General features: G+C 41.0%; 1 protein-coding gene across 1 annotated transcript in view; it reads right to left on the bottom strand.

Annotated features, from left to right (window-relative positions):
• Positions 1-41: 41 nt before the first annotated feature.
• LOC110963803 (collectin-12-like) overlaps positions 42-26,701 on the bottom strand; it is a 43,556-nt gene continuing 16,896 nt past the window's right edge. The window contains exons 3-10 of the mRNA XM_022212296.2: positions 13,720-13,842; positions 7,999-8,085; positions 6,868-7,911; positions 5,431-5,928; positions 4,834-4,970; positions 4,644-4,753; positions 3,522-3,667; positions 42-864 (exon numbers count right to left, since the gene is read on the bottom strand). Coding sequence (XP_022067988.1) covers positions 845-864; positions 3,522-3,667; positions 4,644-4,753; positions 4,834-4,970; positions 5,431-5,928; positions 6,868-7,911; positions 7,999-8,085; positions 13,720-13,842 — 2,165 coding nt within the window. The 3' untranslated portion in view covers positions 42-844. The remainder of the gene's footprint in view (positions 865-3,521; positions 3,668-4,643; positions 4,754-4,833; positions 4,971-5,430; positions 5,929-6,867; positions 7,912-7,998; positions 8,086-13,719; positions 13,843-26,701) is intronic.

Below are 26,701 nucleotides of genomic sequence, written 5' to 3'. Positions count from 1 at the left end.
CATGTAAATGTAGAAATCAGCCAACAAATACAAACACTCTGTGGGTTTTACATTTTTATTTGTGAGTTTTTCCTTCATTTATTTGTAGTGTTTTTGCATTTTTTCCAACAGGAAAATACCTGAGTGCGGAAAATGGCACATTTTCTATTTGTAGGCAGGATCCATGAACACGTTCACGTCTTTATAGTGAAAAATAAATTGTACATAAACTGTAAACTTGTTAACTGAAACTCAAGCTGATTGTGACAAGTTTATGTGTAAATATTTAATTTATTCCCAGTTGCATAAATGAAAATGCTATATAGACATTGATGAGGTTAGATAACAGTTTCCTTGCAGATAGCATATCAGCGACATTATGTTTTTGCGCATCATTTTGCACCTTTTATTTTCTTTTTTCATATACAAAAGCATTATGGTGAGTCCATTTGGCTTCTTAGAATTTATATTTTCCTACCAAACTTGCATAATGAAATATACATTCAGATATTCAGTTGTACATGGAGTACAGTTTTTATAAGATGTATTTCAAATAACCATAAAAATATTTATATATATATATAAATCAGTTGGTGATTTGGTAATTTAAAAAAATACAAAAACACAGATTCTCCTCCGTCTTTGGTTGCCCTGCTGTATTGCACTTGCTGGTAATGTTGGACTGGCTTCACTTTGGAGGAGAAAGGCACCTCGTCAGCATGGAAGAGACACTCGCTGCTGCAGCTCTGGGCTCATTTTCAATATTGTCCCTTTGCTCTCTCCGTACGGACTCTCCATGTGCCGTGGACCAGAGCCACATGGGGGAAGTCTAGCTGCTCACTGTGCGCTGGCTTTCAACACGTCGCTACGATCCTGGAGATCTTGCTGCAGAAAACAAAAGAAAGACTTTAGAGATTCCTCAGAGGAAAATACACTTATTATGGGGTCTTTATATTTCAAATCATAAGGGGCCTTATGCTCAACTACCTCTGATTTACCTGAAACTGTTTAATCATAAATTGAATATCTAACCTTCCTGTTGTCCTTATTTACAGGCATCAAAAAATATTGTTTTCTTGTCTGAAAAAAAATCCCAAAATTCAGCAAAAAAAATTCCCCAAATTTCTGAAAATTTGCAAAACCTTCAGGAAGAAAATTCCAATAATTCCTTAAAAGTTTCCCTTAAATTTTTTATTTTAAAAAATCACCCAAATTTGGCAAGAAAAAATCTTGTAAATATTTTCAAAAAATGGGTAAAAATCTTCAAAAAAATTCTAAAAAATATCTAAAATGATTACATATATATCAGTAAAACTTCCAATATTTTCTTTAAGAACATCCATGAATATTCATGATTTTTTTGAGACTTCTTAAGAAACATTTTTAACATTTCTTTTTTTCCACCAAAAAATGTTCAAAGATTTCCCAAAAAATGTTGAAAATGTGAACATCAGAAGTTTCACTGTGAAAATATATATTTTTTCCCCACATTTTCAAACTTTAAAATGGTCAATTTTGACCCACAGGACAACACAAGGGTTAAAATAGTACCTGTGACATTTTAAATTGATATATCAAGTACTTTCAGATATTTAAACTGCCCATTCACCCACTTCTGGCACATTTTTCCATGCATTGAGAGTATGTTTGAACCAGTAGTTTTGTCTCATCATGTCACTGATTCAGAATCTACAATGATGCACAAATAGACCAAATAGTTTCTGATTACTGGTGAGTTAAAATATGAACCAAAAAAATGAGTTAAGTAGTCAGACAAAAAGTCCCATTTTTGAGAAGATATTAACACAAAAATTGATACTGCAGAAATCAACTGAACCATGTGTCACAATATACAGACCTGATCAAAATCTTAAGACCAGTTGAAAATTTCTACAATTTACCTTTTGCACATTTGGATCTTAATGAGGTTTTAAGTAGAGCTACAATATGCAAACGCAAGAAGGGGGAGTGTGACAAAAAGCACTTTGAAAAAGTAATTTATTGAAAACAACAAGTAAACTGAAATAAGCTGTTCAACAGCTGATCAAAAGTTTAAGACCATCGCTCAAAAAATTACAAAAAACTCTCCAAACCAGAACAAAAAATGTTCTCAGTAGGACTCAGTAATGAGTAGCTCCACCGTTCTTGTTAATCACTTCAAAAATTCGTTTGGGCATGCTTGATGCGAGTGTTTCCAGGAAGCTTTTGGGAACATTGGTCCAAGTGGTGAAGATGGCTTCACGAAGGGCATCAACTGTCTGGAACTGATGGCCATTTTTATAAACTTCCCTTGCCATCCATCCCCAAATTTTCTCTGTGGGATTTAAATCAGGGAAACATGCGGGATGGTCCAAAAGAGTGATGTTATTCTCCCTGAAGAAGTCCGTGGTCAAGCGAGCATTGTGAACTGCTGCGTTGTCCTGTTGAAAAACCCAGCCGTTACCACAAAGATGTAGGCCCTCAGTCATGAGGGATGCCCGCTGCAACATCTGCACGTAACCAGCCGCCGTTTGACGACCCTGCACCACCTGAAGCTCCAGTGTTCCACTGAATGAGAACGCACCCCAGATTGTGATGGACCCCTCCACTGTGCCGGGGAGAAAACATCTCAGGTGGGATCTCCTTGTCATGCCAGTAACGTTGGAAGCCATCTGGACCGTCAAGGTTACATTATTTCTCATCAGAGAATGAATGATGATGATGATTCAATGTCCCATGTTTGATGCTCCCTGGCAAAGTCTAAACAGGCAGTTTTGTGGCGTTGAAGGAGGTGAGGCCTTTGAATTCATTTTTTGTTTTTGAAACCCTTTTCCCGCAGATGCTGTCTGATGATTATTGCACTGCAGTCAGCACCAGTAAGGGCTTTAATTTGGGTCGAGGACCGCAATGTGTCTTGACGGACAGCCAGTCGGATCCTCCGGCTCAGCGCAGGCGTAATTTTTTGGGGTCTACCGCTTGACGTTTTTGTTCCATCATGCTCAGGATCTTTCAAAAAATTTAGAATGAACGTCTTACTGCGTCCAACCTCAGCAGCAACGGCACGCTGTGAGAGGCCTTGCCTATGCAGCTCGACGATCCGACCACGTTCAAGAAGAGAAAGCTTCTTAGCTTTAGCCATCAGGAGGGCATGACCATGTGAATGGCTGACATAAAATGAGAATTTTGAGCAGATTTTGGCTTTTATAGCCTGTGGTCTTAAACTTTTGATCAGCTGATAAACACCCTATTTCAGTTATTTCATTGTTGTTTTCAATAAATTACTTTTTCAAAGTGCTTTTTGTCACACTCCCCCTTCTTGCTTTTGCATATTGTAGCTCTACTTAAAACCTCATTAAGATCCAAATGTGCAAAAGGTAAATTCTAGCAATTTTTCAACTGGTCTTAAGATTTTGATCAGGTCTGTATATATCAAGCTAAAATTTTACAAATAACTATATTGTAAGATTACAAAAATAACTGAGCAAACATTTGTTGTGAAACTCTAATGATTTAAGATGGAATGACCTAAAAACAGACACAGGAAGAGACAGAAGTGAACTCACAGGTGTCCATTTCCTTCTCACAGATGTAGCTTATGAGATCTTCACAGAAGAAATCGTTCCACAACCCTTCGTGGATGAGACCAGCGCAGTCTTCTCCCATTTCATGCCCATGGCCCCAGTTGTCAGGTTGACCAGGCTTCCACTTTCTGCAGGCAGACAACAGGGGGCGATCACACATCAGATTTACACAATTTCATCTCAGAGTTTGAGTAGAACAGTAAAATAAGCTGCAGCATGTATTTTTTATGGAATATCCCTTTACCTGGAATGATTAAATCTGAAAACAAATACACGGGGTTGGATATTATTTCATTTCAGCAGCAGTTTCGTAATATTTGTCAAAATGTTTTCAAAGTTTACAGAAAATACTGAACTTGTATAAACAAAGGACTGAATGAATTTGAAAGTATTTGTTTTGTTTGAATGGGCAGCAGGACCTGAAATGTGAAGTCGATCCAATCAGAAACTGTTGGCAAGTTGAGATTTTGACTGGAATTTGGGTGTTTATTTGGTGTTGTTTCATGTAACTGAAAACCTTAGGCTTCATCTGCAAATGGTATTATTATGTTATAGACTTGGAAAGTTCATAGCCTGGCTTTCACAATCCGGCTCAATCTGCAGCACCTGTGTGATTGAGCTCAGCTGTGAGCCGTTGCCAATCAGCTGGGAGGTGATATAAGGAGGGATCTCCCAAGCGCTCAGTTGGTTGTGGGTAGGTAACATGGAAGGTTTGACACCATCAGTCGGCCTTCTTTCGACAAACCTAAGTGTCTTTGTGTCATCAATGCACAGAACCCAGCACTTCCTTCCTTTTGTTTTGGGGAATGATTTTCTTTTAAAGGGTTTTAGTTTTTGATTGGTCTGCCACCTTTGTAGATTTAGTGGGGCATAGTGGTATTCAACCACACACTATCCTCTTTTAGAACCCCGTTTTCTGTGTTTGTGCAGTTTTGTTAGTTTCACCCATGAACAACCTTAGTTAATTTAATTTGTCTGAGACCGGGGGGGTGAAACGTAACAATTATTAATATTGGGAAACGACATTCCTCTGAAATTAAATATCCATCTCAGAAACAGAAACTGTACCCAATGATAAAAGTAGTTTTCTGGTTTAATACTGACGTGAAAGCAGGTTCAGTTCCATCCAGCCAGCGCCACACGTTCTCTTGATCCCGGTCGGTCAAACCCATCCAGAAGTAGCCTTTTCCAGACGTCTGCTTCTTCAGCCATTTCTGAGTTCACAGACAATACACTCAGTCACAACTTAAGACGCACTGCAGAGCAACTTCAGATTTCAGGATTTTAAATTCACCTGCTCCTCCATGTCATTGATGATCAGTAATGACGCAGATTTGGATTCACAGGTCGCCTTTGCATCGTCAAAACTGTGCAAGTCTTTGGAGAAGAAGTAGCACTTGTCTCTGTAGTTTAGCCACTCGATGGGGCATCCTGCAACAGATCAAATGATTTAACTTAATGAATCCGATTGCACTAAATTGTTATCATTGATGAAATATCATTTTTTTCCCCTCCAGCCAAAAAAGTCTTTGTTAGCTTAGCATAAAAGCACAAAATATTCCATCAAATGGCATAAAATCCCTGTAAAACCACATCTTGCCACTTTTTCACTACTACTAATATCTAACTTCAATAGCAAACTTTAGAGGGACTGGTTTGTTATTATTGGAAGAAGTAAGGCATGCCGTTTGCCCCTTGTATGCTAAACTAACTAGCGGCTAGCGAGCTTTGCATTTAAAGACCTGAGAGTGATGTCAGCAAAAGGCTAAACATTTAATCTCAAACTGAGTTGCTAAATGTACCAGGTTTTTAAATGGCATTGTGGATACATTCTGGTGAAAGTGAACAGAAACATTTTGAAACCGATACACCTGAATGGGTACAGTCATACCTGGGGCCCACAGTGTAGGAGCCACTGCCTCATCCTGCAGAGACACTGGTCCATAAGGCATTACTGGACCCGGGATTGGGATTCCTGGTTGTCCCGGTGGTCCTTGTAGTCCTGGAGGCCCGACAGGTCCTGGCAGGCCCCTTGGTCCTTGCTCTCCAGCTGGTCCAATTGGGCCACGGATACCTGGTGGGCCCTGAGCCCCTTGAGGACCAGACTGTCCGTCCCTTCCAGGTAGTCCAGAAGTACCTGGCTCTCCTTTAGCTCCAGGAGGTCCAGCCCTGCCCCCTGACCCTCGAGAGCCCTTCGTTCCAGGGATGCCAGGTACACCTGGAAGGCCCTTTAATCCAGGAAGACCTGGTGGTCCTGGACTACCCTGCTCGCCTCTGGGTCCTCGGATTCCTGGACCGCCTTTTTCTCCTTTCTCTCCCTTTTGGCCCATCTGACCAGGTGGTCCTTGAGGTCCTTTGTCCCCTCTTGGTCCTCTGGGACCAGGTGGACCTGAAACATAAAACACTCTGTCAGACCATGATAATATTTTAAAGTATTTAACCCTCGGAAAACTAAAACCAGCTGAACGGTTTGCAAGACATGTCATATTTTAAAAACATCACCAAGACAACACAATTTATTAGAGCTAAAAAAAAACATGAAAACAAAAAACATTGGTCCTTGAACTACTCATCTCTGACATGCCCTTCTGTAATAAAATGTAAAATTGTAATATTTCATCAAAATCATCTATTCATATCTGAGTCCGATCCTGTAAAACACACAAAAATCTGCACTCCTCAGCACAATCGAGAGGCTAACATGCCCACGATAAAGATTCCTCTGCTGAACTGCAGGCTTTGTTTCCACAGAGCAAAAAGGAGACAAGTATGGAAACAAATTTAAGATATAAGTAGTAAAATATCTTTAGTATACACAGTCACTTTTTCCCCCCAGTGCTTGGTAACATCTATGGACATTTGGAAAAATATTGTACATGTTGATCTAATTTTTTAATTATGTATTTTTTTAAAATAAGTAATGAGCCCCCAGTGAGTAACAAAGGGGACAGGAGCAGAAAATGCCCAGAAACTGCTTCTGGTTCTGTTTCAGAAGATTATAGAACAGTACCACATTTTGGTTTAAAGAAGAAGAAAAAGAAAAACATGCACTTTCTTGCTGAGAGCTAATGAGAAACTACAGCCAGCAGTTGGTTAGCTTAGCTTAACAGTCTGACTCATAAGTCTGGAAAAACTACAACTTTTGGTGAGTGCACTTTGTTTCATCCTAGTTCAAGTCTTTGTGCTAAACTAAGCTAACTGTCTACTGGCTAGAGCCTCATGCTTAGTGCACAGGAAAGAGAGAGAGTATCTTGGCAACTCTTGTCAAGGAAGTCAAATTTCTCCTTTAACTTTAAATCAACACATTGTGCAGCAATAAATCTCTCACCCTGTAAAATAGTGAAGTTGGTTATTAGTTGAGAGTGCTTGGTGTCCACCAGCTTCATCTCCTCCATGACGATAGAGAGGCTGGTGACTTCCTTGTCCAGTCGAGCTGCCAGTTCTTCCTGCTGAGACCTCAGACTGGTTGCATCCGTCGTCATGTCCGTCACGCTGTTGTTGAGCTGTAGCAGGAAGTCTGAGTGACGGCCGACCGTCTCCGAACAAGTGCGCAGGCCGTTCAGGTTGAGGTTGATGGCACCTAGGAGCTGCGTGGTGAAGCTGACATTGCCGGTCACTCGGTCCATACTCTGCTCCGTCTCATCCAGCCGTGCTTCCAACCGGTCAAACTTTGTGGACGTGAAGTTGCCGAAGTCCCTCTGCTGGTCCACGATCTCCCTCAGGGTCTGGTCATGAGTGTCAGCCAGGCTGCTGGTGTTCTGGAGCTGGTTGGACATAAAAGCAAGCTGCGACCCGACGTCCTCCAGGCTGTCGTTGTTGGCTTTAGCCAGAGTCGAGGCATTGCTGGCCAAGATCTGCAGGTTTTCCACTTTACTACGAAGCCACTCCGTATCAGAGCGCGTCTGTCGGGTCGTCTGTTCGAGGCTGTGGAAGTCGTTGCGCATTTTCTGTATTGCCTGGCTGGTGTCGTCCACTGAGCGCTGCAGGGCGGCGATGAGGCCTCTCTGCTGGGCTTGAGTCAGGTTCAGGCTGCTGATGCTGAGCAGCGCCTGGTTTTGGAGTTTTACTTGCTGCTGGAGTTCTCTCTGCAGTCTGGCAGTGTCGTCCTGCAGACCCTCCACGATGCTGCCATATGACTGCAGGGTGCCATTTACAAAGCGCAAGGTTGCTGTGTTGCTGCTCAGCAGTCCCTGAATGGAACCCTGGTTGCTCTGGATGTCTGAGCCGATGTTTTGCAGCTGATTCAGCTTAACTTGATCGCTGTGGATGCGTTCTTGCACCGCAGACAGCTGCCTCTGCAGAGACCAGATGTTGTTCTTAAAAGCCTGGATCTCTGTGGTGGTATTCTCTGATTTCTCGCCCGCTTGATCATCTGTAGATGTGGATTCATACAATAAATTATAAATATGTTTCTGCATTTCACTGTAGCTTTTACTCTCATTTTACCCCAGATACATACCTAGCTTTTTTAAATCCGTCTCAACAGCAATTATCTTTCCTCCATAGTTTGCGATGCCTTCAGACACACTGTCGACTCTTTGTACCACTGTAAAGAAAACATTTCAGGTAGGACAAAGGTTAGTGTAAGGGTCATCACAGGTTCTTTATTAACAGACCAAACGGGGATGACAGAACTGCCTGCAACCACAGACATAATATATAAAAGGGATCACGGAGGGAACCAATGAACAGCACTGACAGATACTATAAGGGATACGTGTAAATGTCTTGTGGGCATGTAATAAGGTAATGTAATCTCTTGGGTTAGGCCAGATTTAGTCCGTGACTGTGGTAAGGAGATGTAGAAAAGAGGGGTTTTGGAGTTGTAGTGCAATTACATTTAGGTGATAGACAGAAAAGACAGTCTGAACCACTGATTCAGCAGCGATGGAGTTTGTGGTCAATGACAGACGGAGAGTTGAGGTGCAGGGGAGGACACTGGTGAGGGCCGTCAGGGACAGGAAGTGATCTAGGGGGGTTCTTCGGAAAGCAGCCAGATCAAAGGCGACCCAGCGGAGACAGACACTGTGGCAGGGAGGCTCTTCACGCCCCCACAGGCGACACCAGCGTTCATTTCCTCTGGAATGTGTCTGGGATTCCAGAGAAGCAGCCCACTTCTACCACCAGCCTCGCCAGGGGGACACGGCCTGTAACCGGGTTGCTCTGCTGGGAAGCTGCATCCCAACTGTTTACTCCAGCAGTCAAGACGACAGTTAAATCTAAACGTCTTCACTGGTCACCGGGAACACAAGATGAGATATTGTAAATCCATCCATTCCTCCAAATGAGGTCACAGTAAAGCATTTTATTTGTGGTTCTAAGAGCTCTAATATTGGCCTGAATGCATCTTGGTTTATTTTTTGAAATCTTCTTGCTGCAACTCAGATGAAGTCAGCACTGTGGGCATAATATGGAGCTACAGTCAACAGCCTATTAGCTTAGCTTAGCATAAAGAAAGTCCCAGCCAATAATTTGACACTTTACAGCTGGTAAAACTGCAGATTGTCATTTGACCTCTTTGTTTTTTTACAGATTAAACATGCAAAAAGGTAAATAGTGGGTCTTAAGGTGGGGCTACATGCTAAGCTAAGCGAACATCCCCTGATTATAGCTTTGTTTTAAGGGGCCTGACATGAGTGTTATTGACTTTTTAATCTAACTCTCCAAGAAAACAAATGAGCGTATTTCAAAAGCAAAATAAGACAATTCTTTAGTTACTAGACAACATCAGAAAGTCTTTTGCTGTCATGGAACAATTGCCTCCTGAGTAATTGATGTTGAGATGGTTGGTGAACTTCAAATTGGAAAATGAATATTTAATCAATGTGGTCAAAGCTGTTTCTTGTTTCCTTTCTTTTTCCTCTTAAACATGCTAGAAACCCGCCTAAAGTTGCCTCATGGAACAAATAAACAGATATGAAACACTTAGAAACAATAAAAATGATCCTTGTATTACCACATTATTTTTAGCTAGGCAGGAAAATGGTCCGTTTGTTCCCCACAGAAACTAAACGGGACACATTTCCAGACACAGGATGTTCAGTCCAGCACTGCAGAGCACAAGAAACACTCTGACATTAGCTCAGAGCAACAGTAATCTGCACCTATGGCTTATTGTTTCGTTTACTAACAGATGTACACTAACCTGGAAAGAGAAATACTAACACAAGCAGAACCTTCTGGGTCTTTTCCACATGCTTTGCTCATGTACTGGCCTCCAGAGAGGATCATTGCATCACACTGTGGTAAAATTAACCATAAAACACACATGCAAAGAGTTGAAATTGCAACAGAGCTGCAGAGGAGAGCATTATTCTGGCTTATAGGTCCAAATGTTGTAGAAATGAGCTGCTTTGTACCCAGTTTGAACTCCGTCCAGGTTTTGTGTGGGTGGTTCCTGAAACTGTGTGTTTGCTCTATCCGGGCTGTCTTGTAAAATCAAACTTTCTTATACAACATGCGAAACGAGTGACCTATAAACTCCATTCTTTGGTTATTTTATTATTTCTAGGAGGCACAAGCCAAGAATCTCACGGTTTAATGTACAGCTCAGTGGTTTTTGCAAAAATGTGACGCGTTTTATCACCAACACCAAGTTTTATTTACTGAGCGCTGCGTTACTCCATGTCCTCAACAACTACCTGCCAACCAACAGCAAGTCACTGCTCCATGACTGTCAGCCATCAGGAAAATGTTGTAGTTTCACTGAACAGCAGCAGTGGTAAAAACATGGAAGAATGTCCTTTAAAGACTTGGAAGAAACCAAGTTACAGTGATGCAGCTGCTTCTACACTGATAAATTTTAGGGGGAGTTGTTTTTTGGATGCTGACACATTAATTGTTGCTTCATTTTAATAAAATATTAACAGCTACGACTTCTACTAGTTAATGCTGTGGTGCATACTTATTTATTTTTTGATATGGATGTAAACTTTTGAACAAATACAAAAAAAAAACAATAAAAAATGTGAGACTGTGTTCAGTCGTAGGAGTTGGCACAAAATTAGGCGGTTTTCTACCACAGGGACTAGGTTCAGATGTGAGATGGTCCCAACATTTCCAAGAACAGTTCCATAGTCTTTGTTTCCATTGTACTGAAGGATCCAACAAATCCGGCTGCAATTTGAACTGTAAATGTTCAAAAACAGCAACAAATAGCCTTTACTGGACATAACTCCAGATCTATCCGCATATAGGAAGTAGATTACTAGAGGGGTTGTTATGTTAACATATGTGGTGAATTTTATATCGAAGATGGTTAAGAGGAAAAGCCTGCTGCCCGACAAATGGCGTTCGCTGCCCTTTCTGACTTTAACCAATCAGCATTGAGCAGTTGTTAAAGGGGCCTTAGATCTACCTACACTGGAGTAGGTACGTTTTTGGAACAGCCATGAAAGAGGTTCAGACCACCCTGACACAAAGCGAAGAAAGTTCCTGCAGTGGAAAACAGCCCATTAACTAACGTGGAGGTAGCATCAGGATCACTGGACTAAATTTAAGTCAGTCAACAGGAAAGAACGAACGAATGTCCAAACAGGAACAGTCGAGCAACTGTTTGCTAATTCGTTTTTCCAACTTTGGGGTAAACAGTACACTAAAAATTCCTATTAAAAGTTTAAATTTAACAACATAGTCATGGATTCCAGACCGGGAAAAATGGAAAGAGAAGTTTCACAAATACATCAGAGGTCACAAAAGTTCCCATAGGAATGAATAGACCTCTGGTTGATTTGCACACACATGCAAATCTGCACTGACATGGGCGTTACTTATGTACTAAAAATCACTGAAATTTGCTATAGTTTTGTAGCATTAGCCACCATATGCTACTGCCTGATCAAGCATTAGCAGCAGCAAAACCCCTGATGTAGTGAATTGAGCAACAACGCTTTTGAATTCAAGGAATGACGAGTGTACTGGGTCTTGTTACCAAAGCTGCATTGTGTCACTTTGGCAACAACTGTTTTTCTGAGACTGTACTGAAATATTTCAAATTGATAATTGTATTTTTACTGCTTTGGTGTTTTGTGCCGATGAAAAAAGACATTCAGAAACAAAGGTTAGGTCTTCTGGTCCATTTTCTTATTGTCTTTGAGGGAAACTAATGGGACTTAAATCCTCCAAGCCCTGGGAATGACCTCATATTGCTTTTGGTTGTGTCAATCACGATAAAAAGCTGCAGGAGAGAAGACAGAGGTCACCGAATCCCAGCTCCACTTCTGAGGTTGAGCTGCATCAAAACAAAGGAGCCACACCGAGGATGTTTCTGTGGGTCAGTGATGGAGGACAGAGAGAAGCACACATGTTAAGTGCATAGAGCTCTCCGGGTCTCACTACATAACCATCTGGAGCTGGGAGTGTGTTTAGGCTGAGCTGTGGTTCCCTTGACGGAGCAGCGCTTCAGTGCCAGTAAAAACCCAATTTCAGTGGGTTCTGCTGGAGTTGCACTGAGTTCACTCGCTGCTCATCTGGGATCAATTAGGCCTCCATGAAAACACGCAGCGTGGAACAAGAAGGGCCGACCGAGCTCAAAGCGAACGGGGACATCATTGTTCATGCACTCGAGACACACAGATAACCCCTGAACATGTTCGTTTCACGCCACTCGCACCAATTGAAAGTAAGGAGGGGGACGTAACGCGGGCACATGTGGGAATGTTTAACACAATTATGGCAGGAACATTCGGAGTTCAATCCCCCGAAAGACGGCGGGACCGTTTCCCCAACTGGAAAAAATGAGAAAAAGCCAACCAGGAAGTTCAGCTCCTCAAACCTTGAAGAACTATTCTGGAGGTGTGAGTTTTGGGGGTGTTGGTAAAATAAACTGAGAGGAGGCAGTGGGGTGGAGACAGACGGAACATGAGATTTAAAGAGTCTGTACACCTAAATTACCAAGGAATATACCTTATATTCTCACTGAATTCCGATCATGCAGATAGATTTAGGTCTTACTGAGGTTTGAGATTTGTCTCCACTCCAGATTTGAGGTGTTCATGGCAAACAAATGTGCAACACAAATCTGATACAAGGATTTCTCTACATTTGGGGAGTTAAAAGCAACCTGCACTGAAGGAATCATTCATAAAATTGCAAAAATATTCTTCACATCCTTGCAAAAAGTAAAAAAGAAATGAGATGACAGATAATGTCTGTGATAAATATGAAGCTACAACTAGCAGCTAGTTAGCTTAGCTTAGCACAAAGAAGGGAAACAAAGGGAAACAGTCAAGACACTCTATATGCTAACTAGCTGCTGGCTGTAACTTCATATTTATCGCAGGCATTATCAATCAATGAAGCAATTTTCAGAGTGTTATGTGCAGGACTATTTTTTGGGCGGTGAAGTGACCTATTGGAGTCTAATCAACAACCAATAGGGATTAAAGTGACATAATGAAAAATGTAAATTTAAAGTCTTAGACTTTAGCTGTAACTATTGCACCAATCATGCATCAGTGAGTTGGTGTTCAGCTCAGTGTAAGACAGAGTTCAGATTTCAGCTGAAACCTCTCTACTTTTTTCTTCATTTCCTTACACTCTTTTACTTCTTGTCTGTGTTCGTTTGAAGTAAATTCATAAAACCCTGAGTTGAATGCAAATTTATTTCTCAGTAAGAAGTACTCTTTGTCTTTATGATGGGCAAACTGATTGTTGTTTAGCTTTATGTTTTGGCACAACACCGGCATCTGTCTTCTCGTCTAACTCTCTGCAAGAAAGTGAGCTAGTACGTTTCCCAAAATGTAAAACTCTTCAATTAAGAGTTGTTGTTGTAATTTAGGAGAAATGACCCTTCATGTGCATCTACAAAACTGTGGATTTTTCTCCTGTGGGTGTGGCGGACCTGTTGTAATATTTTCCATTACTGGTCTATTGGATTTAAATAATGAGAATGTCATACTTGGGCACGCTGGAGGCCACTCCAGGGACGAAAAACTCATGTTTTACACGAACACAGGAGGTCTCAGTGTACTATTGCACTCATTGTGCTGCAATGCTCTTGGCAGCACTAGAAGAAATCTAATGACATGTTTGGATGCCTGTTCTCTCAGCACAATGTCAGTGAATCATTTTGGGAAACTAAATGCATCATTGTAAAAGTGTTTGACGTCTTCTGATTGCACCCATCGGGTCACAGTGATAGAAGAGGAGAGTGTAAGGACGGAAAGTAGCCTGGCCTTACCTTTATATCCAAGCACAGCTACAGCGATGGTGAGGAGAGTACAGAGCACATAGAGCAGAGCTATGGAGGTCTTCAGCGCCCATTCATTCTTACACTTGGTGCACTGGGTGCCCTCCTGGATGCCTGCATGAAAACAATGAAGAACACCGCATGATTCGACACATTTTGCTGCCTATTGTACATTTTCCTGAAGCAGAAACATCTAAAATGGATATGTGGGTAGAGTTTGGTGTTAGTTAGGGACTCTGTGAGTCCAGGAGTCTCACATCTGGACAAACAGCCCTGGAGTCGACATTAAAAGAGCCCAGCGGTTCCCCGAGGGCCTGGGTGGTGAAGGGGCAGGGGACACAAAAACAATCCCCCCCACTGACTTGTTTACCCTCAGCGACATGCTTATTTTCCTGAACTCAGTCTTCACTCAGCAAACTGTCTCTTTTTCAGTCACAGTGAGCGGAGGGTAAATCAGCGTTGGTGTACTTTTGGAGGCCGCAGTGAATCCGTGTCTTTCAGCTAAGGCGCTGCAGTGCCAGGACTGTGGAGTTGAGCTGAAGGCCCTCAGCTCGCGAGGACACTTGTGGAATATTTCTTTCCGAGGATATTTTTCATGACAGATGAGTGGCGAGATCCACAGTGCTGACGGGAACACAGCTGTGTTTCATTTTCAGTGCAGGAAGTGTGTGTCTGTGCGTGTGGAGTAAAGGTTTGGCGTGCAGAGTGTGTGTGAGTGGTGGTGGGGTCTGGTTTTCATACACCTGGAATGAAACTCATTTCACTTTAAATATAAAAGAAAAGTTGCCTTACAAGACAGAGTGGCAGCAGCCATTCAGTTACCATCAACCTGCAAGAAACATTCAGAACCACACATCTAGTTCAAAGGTGTTTTACATGCTGAGGTAATGCCTAAATCAATTAAGAATGCGGCGCCGATTGGTTCGTCAGGGTCTCAGTGGGAGTTCAGATGCCAAACATAACAACATGACTCGTTCTTATGGGTGTGAAGGGATTGTTAATGATCGCTGAGAGTTTAAACACCGAGTCCAGCTGGATGGGCGGCCAAGGATCCGGCCAACCTGAGAGAACGTGACATTTACCGTAAGAGCTCAGGCAAATTTTTTAAAAAAAGAAAAGAAAAGGAGGTTCTAAATGTAATTCTTCCATGTGTTTGAGTCTTTACCAACAGAAATGACACCACTGCTTCACAGGCCAAATAACAAACTCACTTTACTTCTTCTGACTCAAGCTGCCCTCAGAAACTTCCCAGTAATAATAGTGAATCAAACCTGATATCTAAACTGGTTCAAGCATGAAATCTTCTCAGAGGGGGACAGAGCATAGCTTATTTCAGAGTGTATATGTTGGCTAACAATACACTATTACAGGGTTAGTGTAAGATAAAACAGACTTACATAATGAATCTGTACCAAAATCCTGTTAGAAAGTGTGTCCAATGCCTTTTTTTCCCTACATTTTTAGACCTTTGATGTAATTACACTAACTGAATTTTTTGTCTTGTCATGAAACTGAGATATGCTTCCTCTTCACTCACATTAACAATAGCAATGAGAAATAGTTCCCCGGAGCCATGACAGTACAGAAGTAGAACCTTTGCTGCGTCTTTTACCAGTGAAAGCAGTGTTTTGTGACATTAGATAAGAAATTCTTACTAACCGTTAACTTCCCTGTTTACTGATGCACTTTTTCCCCCATGATTTACACACATATTCCCCCTCCTTATGTGTAAAAGTGATACCTCATCCTCTTGTATATAGTCTTCTACAGAGTAGTTTTTTAAATCATCGGTATATACTGTTTTTTTTTCCTCATTTATTCTTGTACTGACTTTATACTTTTTCTTTTGGAGTTGCTGTAACGGTTAATTTTCCTCACTGTGGGATCAATGAATCTTATCTTATCTTATCTTATCTTATCTTATCTTATCATATCAACCACACTCCTGCAACTCTTATTATCCATAATTTAACAAAACTGGGGGAAAAATGTAAAATGAACTAACTTAAAAATTTAAAACGCTCAAAAAAAAAACATTCATTTTTATAGCGAAGCGCTACACATAGCAGCTTTTTGGGAAACATCTGCTTCTTAGCATCGAGACGCTTGTTAATTTTTACAATTTTTTGCTGGAAACAATGGAAACAGTTTGGGTGAGTCAAACTTCAGAACAATCTGTCAAAGTGATACAAAGTGCAGAAACAGGTGTTAGCCATCTTTGAAGATACACATTGTCATTTGATTGATTGTTAATATAAAAAGACTAATTGCAGCAGCTTTAAAATGGGATCAAAAATGTTTGAACTCAAATGATACTGCTGCCATTAAAAACTGCCCTTTTTTCTGCTTCAAGTTTAAATAAAAGAAATCTGTCCTGAGCATGTTTCTCAGAAGCCCATTAATCTCATCAAATTGTTTCAAAGCACGACATCTTTACACAAAATGTGTGACTTCTTGCTAAAATATTCACATCTTTAAAGCATCATGTTATTATGTGGAGACAGAAGAGAGACGTATGAGTCAAACAAATGAGAGAATATTGTTTTCTGCCTGATAGAACCACACACCTGAGAGTGACCTCAGCTTTTAGAGCTCCAAAATGTGCCTGATGGTCATGCAAAGAGCCTCAGCTGCTCCTTGAAGCCTGCTAACAAGTGTTCATGCCTGAAAACCATTTGTGTGGTAAAAGCTCGGCTCCAGTTCTGGGCGTGGAGCGAGTTACTCAGCAGAAAGCGATTATCACAGCTGTGTTGTAGAGGTCAGGAGTTACCACAGGTTTAACTGTAAGCAGAGAAGTGCACTCTGGGAAAACGACAAATGATTGCATCTCTGAATCATTCATAACTGCAGACGTGTGTCAGCTCATGCGTGTTTCCTCAATAAAACAAGCGTATCGGTTGATCACAGTAATCAAAGTGCTGCTGCAAAAAGCTGCTGCTCCAATCCAAACATGCTGACAGTGTTTACAAATGTGCTGCGCTGAAATATCCCAAAGCACTTTGTAAGGGTATAAACTATTGCACAGCCAGGAGGCTCCTCCACCTCCATGAGTGATGGTGTTCAGATGCTCCGGGGAAAAGTGGAGGATTCTGGGCTGGCTGTCTGACATGGAGGACGACTGACACGTGGCTGACAGTGCAGGGTTTAAGATGGATCAGATGGATGAGCTGATTCATCCTGAGTGTCGACACACCAGCAGGCCGTCCGGCTCTATCAGGGGTCACGACCCGCCTGCTGTTCATTACCCAGCAGGTCACTTCCTGGATGAGCCGGACAAATAAGGACACAGACAGATGTTGGCCTGCTGAGAGTCAGTCGTGTGTGTTTCCTGTCTGATTTACTGTGTTTCTAATGATGTCTCTGTATGTGCATCATCGGCTGTTCATTCATTCATTGTGCAGAATCAGCACCCACAGGTACAGCTTGACTTAATACTAGTAGCTGTGTTATGTTTAAGGATGGAGATAAAAACATTTAATGTGTTAAAAATGAAATCCCAACTGATACTGGACTATGATACTGCTGTGGAAGAGTATGCAAAATACAATAATGACATAAATAATCTTGATATAGAGCTCTTAGATTACATTTTTACAGAACCATAACCGCTAGAGCTTCAATGATCAGTCGGTTAGTTGTCAACCTTAATAGAATTAATGCAACATGAGGTGGAAAATATTGTGGATCCATAACTGCACAAGCCGAAAATCCAAAAAACAAGCCTGTAGTTATTCAACTCAAATAGAAAACTGGTAAAATCATACATTTATGATGGAAAAATATACATACCTGTTGAGATACGCGTTTTGAAACAGCATTAACTGATTAAAAATCTTGGACAATGGACCCAAAAATGCCAAAACCAACATGACTAGCAGTTAATATGCTATAGCAGGTCTAGTTAAAACAACATACTTCAGGTAATAATGCTAATTGGCAGCTTTTCATGGTCAATTATTAAGTCATATATAAAAATATATTTTAAAAAGTCAAAATCCGCTGATTTCGGTCTCTTTAATGTGAGTATTTTCCAGGTTTTTTTTTTTTTACTCGACTTTGAGAGTACACTGAATATCTTTGGATTGTGGACAAAACAAGACATCTGAAGATATCATTTTAGACTTTGGGAAACACTGATGGCTATTTTCCACCATTTTCTGGCATTTTATAAACCAAATAATTCATGCAAGTAGTAAAAAAAAAAAAAAAGAACAAATTAACCAGTAATGGAAGTAATCATTATTTTCAGCCCATTTTATAGCCAACTTGTCAATCTGAACACGAAATCTAGTTCAACATTTATGTACCACATTTCCTTACTACTAATAACTTCTTCTTACTTGCATATCTATAAAAAAAGCTAATGTCAGTCAATGTCTTATTTTAGCAGTAGTTGAGTTTTAATACTGATACAGAGTTCTTCCTGGCTCAAAATGAACCTTTTTGTTGCCTAATTTGACAGAAATCTCTATATTTTCTTGTTATTTTTGACCAATGGAGGAACAAAAATGATTATTATGCTTCAGTAAATGAAACCTCAGTTAACAAAAGTAGTTTAAAGAATTGGAATTGCCATTTTATTTGATTTTTCATTATTTTGCAATTGGTAATTTTTCTAAAACCTATTTGTGGGGCACTAAAAATTCCTGTTTGCACAAAAAAAAACCTGCTGATACCAGAACCAGATGTAAAATCGAGCAGCGCAAATGTCTTTTTAAATTAAAATGGCTTTATTTGAATGTTTAGCTAAACACAAAAAGCCACATTTTGACTAAGTGGATAACGTTTATTAGAAATGGTTTGACCAAAGAAAAGAGAGTGAACTGGACCAACCAACTGATGTATGGACGGATTAAAATTGACTGTTTAAGCTGCATGTAGTTGTTGTTTTAGCAACGTTTAAATGACTACGTGTCAAAGTGAAGCAAGTCCCAGTTAAAATTGAAATTACAAGCTTTTCAAGTGAAGTTTAAACGTGGACGCCTCATTGTCTTTTAACCTTCAAAACCTGCTTGTGACTTTTTGAACTATACTGCCATGTTTCTTTGCCAGAAAATAGCACGGCTTGGGTTTCAAAATGACAAATAAATGTTCAAAGAAAAACAAGTAAATCATCAGATTTGACTGTAAATAAAAAAAAGAACCGTAAACCAAGCATTAATAATAGGTAACAGAGATGCTGGGAGAATAACATCCCTTCACTTTACATGACAAATGTCCAGATGAAAATGAAACCGTCACGACAAACGGCTTTCACACGTTCTCACATTATCTGTCAGACTAACAAAGCCCAGCTGCACGAATCCTCACACATGGATAAAATATCTTGAGGTCAGTAGCACTTGAAGCTTGTGGAGTAAAGTGTAATGTGTTCAGGCCTGCTGCTGGGGTTAAAAAAGCTTCTACGGTGACAAATTTCTCAATAAATATTCCAAATAGGAAGAAGGGAACTTTAGGGAGACGGTGGAAAAACATACGCGAATACTGAGCTCCTTGTTCACAGTTTACCATCAGAGACTCGGTTTCCTTTAGTCTGGGCATCCATCACTAAAGCGGACACTGATTCATCATCTTTCCCCTTCGCCTACACAGTCGGATCAGACCAACCGCAACCACAAAAACAACCGTCGTCCAGGATGCTCAGACCGCAGGCTGACAACACTTTTACTGCTCGCAGCAAAACAAAACGATGCTCCTCACACAAAGGGCCTCTCCGAAACCAGAGCAGCACACCAGCGGGGCTTTTAAATGTAAATGGATTCCCTTTGTCATTGTGTGTTTTGGCTGAACAGAGTCGGCCATTGTTTCTGTGAAACCTCGATGTTGGGAATGATGTCTGGACAGTGTCCACCTTGGTGATAATAAAGTGTCTCCAAGCTTGCATCTTTCACCAGCCTCATTTCCTGAAACAAAGGATTACCCAAACATCAGCTTATTCATCTCACGAGGGCCCCTGAGATGCCAAAATAACGTCCACGAGGCCACAGCGAAGCCCAGCTGATGCATGGTTCGTGTTCATTAAAGGACCTTGTTTATTTACTGTAAATAGCAGCAGGGACGCTATAGTAACGGATGAGAACACAAAGCTGTGAGCTGAGGTCACCCAAACTGTGATTTGGATCGCTGCCTCGCCTAACACACTCCCAAGCTCCTTCCAGGAACCAGAGTGCAGATTTACTCCAAGAGGGCAATCAGGGAATTATACACCAGGCAGCAAAGAGAGGGAGATGAAGACAAACTGCAGCAGTGGAAGAAAAACCATTACCGAGGTAGAGGTAGCAATACAAGAAGAAAGAAAGAAGGAAAGAACTCAAAGAAAGCCATAAAAGACAGGCAATGAAGTTTGGAAGGTGGACAGGGAAATATGAAAAAAAGGACGCTAATGAAGAAAATACAAGAAAAAGCGAGAAAATCTGTATTTTCTCCATGACCTTCATAGTGACACATACCACCATTTTGCCACTATTGATGAAAAATCTGTTTAAGACATAAATACATATATTAAAACACTCTTAATACAAAGAGTAATTATCGACTTTGTTTGCAGTTTGAGCTATTTTGCCAACAGGTTGTTGCAGTACCACAAGTAGCCACTAGGACAAATTAGCAGCAAGGATAAATAAAAATCTGATATTTCCAATGCCCTTCCTATCGATGCTTTTCATTAGGTAATCATGTTTTAGCTTCCCCCCAAGAACAACAAGGAGAGAGATCCAACGAATAGACATGAGACTAAACCTGTCTTTCTTCAATGTGAATTCTTCCAAAAGCCTCAACTCTCCTTGGAGTGTATTTCAGGGAGATCCTCTACAACAGTGGAGGGGAACCATTTCCTGATCATGCAGGGAGAAGAGATATAAGAAACACCTGTAACTGTCATTGTACAAGTATCCATGTGATTGACATGCAAATTTGGAACGAGTATTTGAAATGTTGCAAAAATTATGCTGTGACACTAATAAACTGGGCTGTGTAATGTTGTCAGAAGGTGGCACTGTAGGCTATGTTAAGCTTGGCTGTAATAAACAGAGTAGAACAAAACGGAAACAAAAATAGTTGTTTGCCACCTGCTAAAAAACCTGGAACAGGAAGAAGACAAAGCCTTTGTCATCCACAAGAGAAAACTGCAGGTCTTCACAGATTTTGTTCAATTGGACAAGATGTAATTATTGTTTCATGTCAGCTGGTGTTGGCCAGATTTCATGTTGTGTGAAGATGAAGAAAAAAACCACAGAAACAGCTATGATTGGGGATGTGAGTTAAACATTTGCTTCATTGGAACTTTTTCCAAAAAGTCGTCTATCATGTGCATTAAATCCATCCATCATTCCATTATCTATCCATCACATAAAATCATCTATACACCGCTTAATCCTCATTAGAGAGGATGGAGTCTATACCAGCTGACTTAGGGTGAAGGCAGGGGACACCTGGACAGGTCACCAGTCTGTCACAGGGCTACATATACAGACAAACAATCACACCTATGGACAAGTTACCAAGTAATCCTCTGCATGTTTTTGGACTGTGGAAGGAAGTCATACCCAGAGAAAACCCACAGATGCACAGGGAGAACATGGAAACTCCACAAAGAAAGATCCCAGACTCAGGCCAGGACGAGAAACTTTCAGCTGCAAGTCGACAGTGCTAACAGTCTGAGCCACCGTCCAGCCGCAAATGAACTCTTTTTTAAAAAACTTTTTTTTTGTTTGCAGAAATTGGACAGTTCATTCAAATTCTGTTCCCACTTTTTGTTTCACACAAAAATACAATTAAAAAACAGCGGTTATACCTATTTCACATTGCTGTTTGTCAAGAGTCGCAATCAGTTTGGCCACTAGAGGCTGTAAGGACAAATCAAACTTAAATCCCAAAGCCCTCTAGTGGGCTACCAGGATATAAAAGTCTAACTTGTATTATTGTACAGCCAAAAGACTCACAAATCCGAAGAGGGCTAAAGATATGATCTGGTTTCTGAAAATTTATATTTGTCCATTCAAGTTGGAATATCCATTTTCTCTGTAAATCCAAAGTTTCTGTTACTCAACCAACTTGCTTCTAACTAGCTAATTAGCATTTAATTTATCTCAGTAGCTATTATTGTGTAGTAACTAAGCTCCGTTATACACATACATATAGAAGAATAACTCACCATCCAAACATCGTATCATATTCAACAGAATGACCACAATATTTCACTTCTCAGCCACAATATGCAGCCAAAAAAAAACAAAACTTTTGAGGCAGCATATTTTTCTCAACAAAACACAGTCCTTAGATAGTACTAAATATACAAAAAGAAGAACATCTTTCTGCCTTCATGTTCTCCTTAAAAATGTCTAACTTTAGTGCTCCTCAGTGGTCGCATCAAACAGAAGAAAACACTGGCAGACGTGAATACATCTCATTTCCCATCTCTACAGCCCCATTTCAGTAAAACATACCATTTCTTTTACTCTTAGGTGTTTCTTTCTGTTGTTTTTTTTTTTTTTCAAAGACAGCTGCCATCTGTCATTTGTCCTCCATTACTCAAACAGAAACACAATGTTTTACAAGCTCTCTGATACACAGTAATGGAAGCCAAGTTGTTTTACAGTCAGAGGGGAGATGATGGCCCAGAGCGTGAGTCATGCACAGCTCAGTTTTCTCTGTGGCACGGTGAGGTGGCCTGTACTGAATCATGCGCCGAGTGTGTGTGCGAACAAGTGCGCCGGTCCATGACTTTCAGTGTTTGTGGACATAAATCAGGAGGCTTTCAGGTACTTGCAACTGCAGCTTTGATTTTAAAGAGAAATCCCTCTTTTGGATCTTCCATCAACAGTCCGTGATGTTTGATGCTTTCCAGGAGAAAGTTTGCGACGCTTTAAACGAGCTCCTCCAAGTTTAGCCTTCCTAGAGTGCATCACTGTAAGCTCGCCCCATTTAGATCTGTAACTTGGAAAGGAGAGGTGAAGGAGATTTTCCATCAGAGAAAATGTGAGTTTAATGTCTTTATACAGAAGTCTGGAACCATCAAACAAAAGATTCATCACTAGCAGCTCTTGTAATAGCACTTCTGGGTGGACTTTCCTCTAAAGGAGCATGCAGAGGGAGCTTCAGCGCATCCATGCTGAACACCATCCCTTCTTGTACTGGAGGTCCTGGCTGTGTGGTTGCTCCACCTAATAACGGGCTGTTTAACAGCATCGAGGATATATTTTGTCCAACAGCGTGCCCACTGCGCTCACTTCGAGGCTGTACCTGTCAATGACGCCATCAGAGGAAATGTAGAATTAGGGCCAGAGGGTTTTGAGTTCATGGGATGGCCCTGGGACCCTGCAGGAAACCGACACCATCCCAGCTTCATGTGTGGCCTGAATTAGGCTCCATCTCTTTTATTGCATGTGATGGAAACCATACGCCTCCATCACACGAGACAGTTGGGCATGACGCTCACGGCCAGGAGAAAATGAGGAGACGAGCAAAGACAATCAGAACAAGGCCGACGCTCAGTCACAAAAGGATGAAGTTGGAGAAGAGATGACATGTGAGAAAATACGAGCAATAGGGGGGAGAAGGAGAATGATTTAAGATCTGAGAGGTGGAGAGAAAGAAATGATGGATGAACTGTAAAAACCAGTAATCCTTGTCAGATTCAACCCAACACAAGCCAAGAACCTCTCAGGGACTGTGACACGGGCCAGATCGTCCACGTATAAACTGGAGCAGCAGAGGAAAGTGGTGCCTCTCTGACAGGATATTTCTGACTGTGCTTTGTATCACATCCAACAAAAGACATTGTCAAATTCTGAGGCAACCAAGATTACAGCATCCAGCAGCTCTCCCAGGCTCCAGCTGTCTGCTGCCTCACTGTGGGGGAGAAACGCAGGACTTTTCTTTCCACATAAAGATCTAATTCATCTGTCAGACCTGCTTTGATCTGAGGGCAGGTTTCCATGGTTATATTGGACGTAAATTAACAGGACAGAGGCATGAAGCATTTCGTTAATACATGGTTGTATATCAGCTTACAGACAGAATAAATACTGACAGCAGAAGGTCTCCACTTGATAAACAGTTCTGAAAGATCCAGGAGACTTCTGCTAATGGGAGGCTTTTCAGTTTGGAAAATATCTGCCTTAATGTCCCAGAATGAAGAGAGTCTCAAGGAAGTGATGAGTTTAAAGACCTGATGAATTAAAGACTCCCTGCAGAGAAAAGCAAGTTGTTTAAAGAGTTGACATGTCAAATGTAATAAGCAGTGAACACTATAGCTTTGCATTTCCACCTTGAAACTGCAGTATACTGATGACAATCTCAAAAACATAGACTCAGACTTCTGGGGTTTCATATGTAACAACTCTAAGGGACCAATCCTGTCTGCTTGTGGGCAGGACTTACTGTATTACTATTATTCAAAAATTTTTTCTTGTTCGAACATGTACGGCTAAATTATTCCAGATTTGCAGCATAATGGCGACCGTGCAGTTGAAAATAGTTTTACATCGTTGAAGTAGAGTTGTTGGTGAGCTGGTGTGCTTGAGATGCAGTGAGAGAGGCTGAGACTTAACAAATCTGTATATTCTAAAGGGAGCGAGACAGAATCACATCTAAACCAGACATTATTTTCATGGAAAAGGCTTCTAAATATGTAACTTAGACAGTAATGAACTTTAAGGGCTTTAAACAGTAATTGGAGGGGAACTTTTATCTTATAAAGTTGTTAGTGTTGCAAAAAGTTGTGTATGTACACACTGGAATGACATGGAGCTGTATAATCATACACTTGCACCACTTGTCCGTAAATCTGTATAATGTATGGACTATGTCTCCTGTTGTTCAATGGAAAGAAAGCATTGAAAACATTATATTACAAATGGATTGAGACTTCTCTGCAAAAATACAGGAGTGGCTAATTAGAATTTATCAGCTTTTGCTCTCCAGCTCTATGGAATATGTGCACGAAGAATTACAGTAACTAAAACAGGACCAGCAATACATGGTGCAAAAGAAGTGAGGAAAATCTCCTGCCACAAGTGGAGCCAGTTTGGTAAAATACTTAGTTAAAGGATATACTAACTGCTACAGTATATGTGTTCTCTGTATGTTACACGGTTAGCATGTGTTTAACTAGCAACATGCTAACTGTTTACATAATCAAACAACTGAATAGCCTGTTAGCCATTTCTTTTTTCCAACAGAGTTCAGTCTCACCATAATCTGTTGCGAAAGTTACAAAATTTGAACGTACTTGAGGCAAATCCCAGACCATAAAAAGAGAACAGAGTATTGCAAACACATCAGAGATCACAGACACTCCCACAGGAATGAATGGAGTTCTAGTTAAGTGGTACATGTGTATAGAGGTATCTGAAAACCAGACATCAAAGCCCCCTTTTCGCTCTGTTTTGTTCTCTACCAACTGCTGAGGGAAATATTCACCTCGTTAGATGCTACATGCTTCATTACGATCATTAGCTAGAGGCTAACTGCAAATTTGTGAACTGTGAACCCAAAACAATGAGCTAAAAGAGGCTAAAACACCGTGTAAAGCTGGAGTGAACAGCAGTGTGAGGAGATTGCCATCGTAAGTGACCTCTTCAATCTCACACATACACTACCGTTCAAAAGTTTTCATGTTTTCTATAAAAAGTCACATTTTTATTCATGTGCTAACTGCACAAGGCTTTTCTAATCATCAATTATCCTTTCAACACCATTAGCTAACACAATGTAGCATTAGAACACAGGAGTGATGGTTGCTGGAAATGTTCCTCTGTACCCCTATGGAGATATTCCATTAAAAATCAGCCGTTTGCAGCTAGAATAGTCATTTACCACATTAACAACGTCTAGACTGTATCTATGATTAATTGATTGACAAACAAATACTTTTCTTTCAACAATAAAGACATTTCTAACTGACCCAAAACTTTTGAACGGTAGTGTAGATTCACTGATAATCCAGAATGCTGATTAGTGCATCTCCTGTGTAAAACTGAGCTCGTTCACTCCACGGACGTCATGAAACAATAAAACTGATGCTGTCCTCCTATGAAGAACGAGCAGGACTCCCCATTCCTCATCCTCTCATAATGACATCTCGACAACTGATAGTAAAGGTAGAGAAATAAACACTTCCAAAAGAGTTTTCAGATGAGCTGCAGTCAGACAGCATCCACCGCCGCCTCCTACCTCCAGCCCAGAGGCCCTGCTCGGCTCTGCTCGGCTCTGCTCAGCCTCAGCGCTACACAAACAGGTCGTCTTTCCAGCAAATTTCATCAACAATGGAGTGGGGAGTGGGGAGTGGGAATGGACTTACTCAGCTCGGGGATTTGGGGCCCACGGAGTGACTTGGGTTTTAGTTACAAAGCAAAACATCGGAGCTTAACCACTCCAAACGTTGCAGCTCTGTAGTAAGTGTGTGTGTTTCTTTATGTCTGAGTGAGTGTGTGGCCCACTGGTTAATGACCATCACATTAGCATCCAGAACCCGATAGCCTGCCTACGCTCAGCTTTGAAAGAAATACAACGCCATCAGCAGAAAGAGAAGTGAGTTCAAAGTGAGAATGCAGGAAAGCAGGACAAGAAAAACAGAAGAAACACTTTATCCAATGAAAATCAAGATTCAAAGGCTGTTTGTCTTCTGTCAGATGCAAGAAATGATCACAAATGCAGCACTTAATAACATCACCGTGTTGGATTTCAGTCTGCATCATATTCCCTTTCAAATGAAAACGCAACACGAGACAAAACCCAGCATCTGTAGTTCGCTTCCAGTCAGCACTTTCTGGATTTAAGAAAGTCGTAGATCTTTCCTGCAGAGTCGTCTCTCATCTGCAGAGACCTGGAACAGAATTTCTGCCTCCAAAACCTCATTTGATCGATGTTATCCAACCTGGATCGGGTCTCCTGCTGGCTGCTTCAGGTGCCAGTCAAAATGTGAAACCCACTACAAAGACCCCCAGAGCCGACAGAGAGCTGGCAAGGACTT

Source organism: Acanthochromis polyacanthus, chromosome 20 (genome assembly GCF_021347895.1).
Source record: "Acanthochromis polyacanthus isolate Apoly-LR-REF ecotype Palm Island chromosome 20, KAUST_Apoly_ChrSc, whole genome shotgun sequence".
In the NCBI taxonomy this organism is placed as follows: domain Eukaryota; kingdom Metazoa; phylum Chordata; class Actinopteri; family Pomacentridae; genus Acanthochromis; species Acanthochromis polyacanthus.
Note: the sequence above shows the minus strand (reverse complement) of the source record. Positions and strands in the feature narration are given on the sequence as shown.